Source organism: Pinus tabuliformis, chromosome X, assembly GCF_031772625.1.
Source record: "Pinus tabuliformis cultivar Carrire ecotype Pingquan chromosome X, CPIR1, whole genome shotgun sequence".
In the NCBI taxonomy this organism is placed as follows: domain Eukaryota; kingdom Viridiplantae; phylum Streptophyta; class Pinopsida; order Pinales; family Pinaceae; genus Pinus; species Pinus tabuliformis.
Window position 1 is genome coordinate 420,060,920 of NC_142308.1, and position 4,825 is coordinate 420,065,744.

General features: G+C 35.9%; 1 protein-coding gene across 1 annotated transcript; it reads right to left on the minus strand.

Annotated features, from left to right (window-relative positions):
* Positions 1 to 335: 335 nt before the first annotated feature.
* Positions 336 to 3,534, minus strand: LOC149140356 (alcohol dehydrogenase-like). Its single transcript, XM_089451879.1, has 10 exons — positions 3,102 to 3,534; positions 2,802 to 2,938; positions 2,599 to 2,645; positions 2,123 to 2,448; positions 1,853 to 1,935; positions 1,665 to 1,740; positions 1,494 to 1,555; positions 1,215 to 1,310; positions 948 to 1,109; positions 336 to 772 (listed from the first exon to the last, which is right to left on the minus strand). The coding sequence occupies exons 1-10, from the start codon at positions 3,139 to 3,141 to the stop codon at positions 653 to 655; spliced, it is 1,149 nt and encodes a 382-aa protein (XP_089308005.1). The 5' UTR covers positions 3,142 to 3,534; the 3' UTR covers positions 336 to 652.
* Positions 3,535 to 4,825: the final 1,291 nt, after the last annotated feature.

Below are 4,825 nucleotides of genomic sequence, written 5' to 3' on the forward strand. Positions count from 1 at the left end.
TGGGAAGAGATTTTTTAACTTAAGGCAGCAAATTTGAATAGTCCAAGGAGACCAGACTGTTGAAATATTACAATCCTAACATATTCAAAAGAATAGAAAGCACATTTGGGAAAGACAATGAGCTAAATTTATTTGTAAATGAATTTTCGATGTTATATGTGGAATTGATAAGCATGAGAAGAGATTATTACAAAGATTTTGACTTTGATTTCCTATAAAAACACTCTCAAATTTTCACAAAGCCAATTTTGGTTTTTCATAACCACATGCGTTAATCATAATTCCACCTTTCCACCTTTGACTTAACAACATTTTTCGAATTTCCACATCCATTCAGATTTTCGCTATAATTTTTTTATAAAGACAATCTTCAAAATTTGCACCGATTAATTTGTTATAACCATGTTAATTATTCATGATCAGACAATTTCAACATAGATTCTTTGTTCAAAGTTCAAAACTTTTAAAATTTAAAATTGAAACCATTTTTACAATACTAAAATTCTAACGTATTTCTCCAAACCCTTTCATGTATTGAGTTCAGGGAACCTCTATCTGTCAAGGAATTTAACTTCAAACATGCCATCCATCACAAAATCTGTAAGAAACTTAGGAAAACTTAAGATATTACTGTTGACTTCCTCCCGAACGTTTAATTGCCAATCACGTTTATCACACATCTCAGACTCTCGCCTTTAATCATGTAATCAAATGCCTTGTTGATATCGGCAAATGAAACCTCATGTGTGATAAATTTCTCCAATTCAAGCTTCTGCAAAATAATAAAGAAGTTAGCTTGAAAGACTAATTACATGGAGATCAAAGAGTAGTGATTTTTGCCAGGAAAGGAAAGCAGCAGCAGGCATGGCCTGGGAGAGCCATTTCTATCCTAAAATCTAAGGAAATGAATGAATCTTCATAGAATAACAAATGAAAGAAAGTCCTACCTTTTCCAAATACAATTCTACAAGGCCTGGCAAATCGGTACGGGGCTTATAGTTTCCGAAGAAAGTTCCTTTCAATGTCCTTTCGTTCAGAAAATTCACGGGGCTGGTTGCAAAGACTGCGTCTGAATGAGGGACACCCACTAAAACGGCTACACCCCAACCCTGAACAACAAACACATAGCCATTTGATCAGTATATGCATAGTAGCTAAAACTGAGCGTATATTTACAATTTCAGAAGAAAGGGAAGGGAAGGCAGAGTAAATACATCATGGCAGGATTCGAAGGCTTGAATCATGGCCTTGACATTCCCTGTGCACTCGATGCTGTAGTCCACCCCTCCATCAGTTTTCTCGGCAATAACCTGATAAGATAAGCTCCCAGAGTTTAGTTTTAATTTAAAACGTTTCTCCGAATACAACACAAAACTGAATTGAGCTTTAACATAAATTCTTTTACAGATCTATTGAGCACCAACAAAGAGCAATAAAATTGAAAGAGACAAAGGAAAAGAGAAGTTGAAATCATTGTAGGCAGCTCAACCAACCTCTTGAATAGGCTTCTTGTAGTCCAGTGGGTTTATAAATTCCGTTACACCAAAGAGCTTTGCTGAAAGAGGACAGATTACAAAACGATTCAAACAACGAAATAGAAAGGAAGTTCTCCAGTCAACATACATACAGTGATTAACAAATGATGGAAATGGGCATTTTACAACCTTTTTCAAATCTGTCACTGTTTAAATCGATTCCAATTATTCGAGAAGCTCCTGCAATTCTTGCCCCTTCAGCAGCCTGCGTGCGTAGTTAAGCCCGGGTCAGATGTCTAACAGAAAATGAAACAGTAAACTCATCATATGGATCCCATAAAAATAAAAATTCAGAAATGAAGCTGAATTTTACTTACGGCAAGCCCAACACCCCCGAGGCCAAATATTGCTACTGACGAACCCTTCTTGGGTTTGGCTACATTCAAAGCCGCCCCCATCCCTGAATCCACAATAAAATGAATTTTGAATAGGAATTACAATCAAGGAAACGATCATGGGTGATTTTAATCACAGTCCAGCAAGCAGAACTCTAAGAATTCAATCACCCACTTTATAAATCAATAAACAATGTAAACTAATTCAATTATATCATTGCGATCTTTCACAAACCCCAGAAAATAATTTACCTGTTGAGACCCCACAACTCAGAATACAGACTTTGTCCAGAGGAGCCTCTGGATTAATTTTGGCAAGGGAACCCACATGCGTAACTGTATACTCGCTGAAAGTCGATGTACCAACGAAGTGGTAGATGGGTTTCCCATTAATTGAAAACCTCGACTTCCCATCACTTATCATAACCCCTCTGTCAGTATTAATTCTTAAAAGATCACACATGTTGCTCTCCTCTGACTTGCAGTGTCTGCATTCTCCACATTCTCCAGTAAATACAGGAAGCACAGTGTCACCCTCCTTGAGGTCAGTCACCCCTTCTCCAACACTCTCAACAATTCTGTGTCAACCAACCAACTTATGATTAGCGAGCAATAAATCACAAGAAAATTACTGTCCCTTTTGCCCTTTTCGAAATTCTATGTGCCTGCTAGTATGCCTATTTAACTTTTTTGAATTGTCGATTTACGGACAAGAACAGAGTGTATACCCAGCTGCTTCATGTCCCAAGATGCGGGGAAAGAGAGGAGTTTGGCCCTGCAACCAAAGCAGTAACGGTCAAGAAATTTTTATAATAAATATTTAAAGTAATTTAATGGTATAAAGAGAAGTCAGTGTGTTATACAGTATCCAACTTTAATTCTTCTGTATGTTTAATAAGTTTAGTTCTAATGATAATTATTCATAGCATACCTTTGCTTCCCAGAAATAAAGGTCTGTATGACACAAAGCGGTATAATGCACTTTGATTCTCACTTCCATTGCCTGTGGAGGAGCCACTTCCACTTCTTCAATCTTCAGAGGCTCCCCTGCTCCCCATGCAACAGCAGCTGCAACAAAAGTAAAAATATCAAAATATATCAGAATTCAAGAAGCACACATACAGTTTGCATAAATCCAGCTTAACCCTGAAAATCAATTTTGCCCTGAAATGATATACATGAAAGAAATAGAATGTGGCCATTACTCCTTGCACTGAACTGAACTAATTACCTTTGCATTTGATAATCTGACCCGCAGTAGAGCTCGCCATTTTCCTTTCAATGTAGATGGTATTTTCTTTTGCAATCGTAGTATGATGGTGAAGAAACAAACTTTTGCATTGGTGTTGCAGGCACTTATGCTTCCTGAATTTATATACCCACTTCCTTTGAAACTATAGGCGGTGAAGACTTTGGTGTTAGTCGGCATCCAGCTGTGATATTCATTTATTTAATTGACTGTGGGGTTTCCATCTCGTTCCGCAAATGAGTTTGAATAGTCAAGACCATGGATTGTGTCGAAACCACCCTACTTACCTTAATACTGGCGCCAATGGTTCCATGCGATAGGTTAGAAGTTCGAATCTTCCTTTCGCCAACAAAGCATCATAACTACTTTACACTTTGTCTGAGAGCGGGGGCCTCATATATACTTCAGCCTTTGTTCGAGAGCGCGGGCCTGCGACTCTGCGAGGTCAACATTAAAAGTCTTATTTCTAACATTTAATGGTTTAGGCCTAACCGCTGTTGTTAGTTGACCATGATTGGGTCCTACTCAGGTTCAAAACCGTGGTTTGGGCACATGCGGTGGGTTTAGATATTCAGGGGCAGTCCGTCGCACCGGCTACTGGGTCTGGGTCTCGTCTCCTCCGTGTAAGATTTATAGTTTATCAATTTTCTATTAAAAAATAATTTAATTTAATAATTTATGGGATAGTTTGAGAAAATAGTAAATATTAATGTTTGGATTTTTATTTTTGTTTTTTTTTTTTCTAATTTATAATAAAAATTATTATATATGGAAATTATTTTAAGTTATCTAATTTTGGAAGGAATAAATTAGAATTAGTGTAACAATTTTGTTGTTTAGTACTTATCTTTTATGTAAAGTCCTTTTAGAGTGCAAAATTTGAATACAAATTTGATATATATATATATATATAAAGAAAGCCCATTTGTAATTTTTCATGGTTTATGTTTCATTTTTAATGTATAAAATGGATCAAAATTTATTTGGGCATAAAATAGTGAAATTAAAAATGTTTTAATTCTATTTTTATTTTTTTTCAATTGCTTTATCTAACCTATATGTAATATTTTTTTAACTTTTAGCTACTTTATTTCTCTATAAAGTTGATATAAGATTATGTTGTTTCATAGGGACATAGAAATATTTTATTTATGGTTGAGAGTGAGAGTAAAATATTTTTGCCACTTCTCCGTAATATGGACACTAAGACACTAAGAGTTTAATAGTGAGATTATTGATGTTTTATAATTTTTTTAACTAGCACTTGCACCAAATGATTTAAGCTAACAGGGGGCGCACACCAGAATGGAGCAGTTGTGGAATACGGTTGCTGCCCATAACGAACCTTTGTTGATGAGGGTCATTGGATCCCTACCCTACTTTGTTGATGAGGGTCGTTGGATCCCTGCCTTACTAACCAAGTTCGGATATGTTGCAACCTTGTCAGAATCATTTGCAATTCAAATCAACGGCCGAGTAGAAGCTAATCGTCTAACAAAATATCCAAGGGCGTAGACAGAAGACACGTAATCAGCAAAGGAGTTGGTTTCATATAGGAATGCCTTACGGCGTAATTAAACAAACCAAACGCTATATTCATTTTTGTTTTTTATTATATTTGAAGTTTTTTTATTTAAATAATTTATTTTTTAAAGCTACACATCTCTCTCATATTGGGTTGTAGAATTAGTCTCTCAACTCAAAAA

Bases quoted from the DNA above. Each gene is read 5' to 3' on its own strand.
- LOC149140356 (XM_089451879.1), bottom strand. From the start codon at position 3,141: ATGGCGAGCTCTACTGCGGGTCAGATTATCAAATGCAAAG. The intron at 2,449-2,598 runs GTATACACTCTG...TGGTTGACACAG, and splicing joins TTGGGACATGAAGCAGCTGG to AATTGTTGAGAGTGTTGGAG. The intron at 1,311-1,493 runs GTTGGTTGAGCT...TTATCTTATCAG, and splicing joins ACAAGAAGCCTATTCAAGAG to GTTATTGCCGAGAAAACTGA.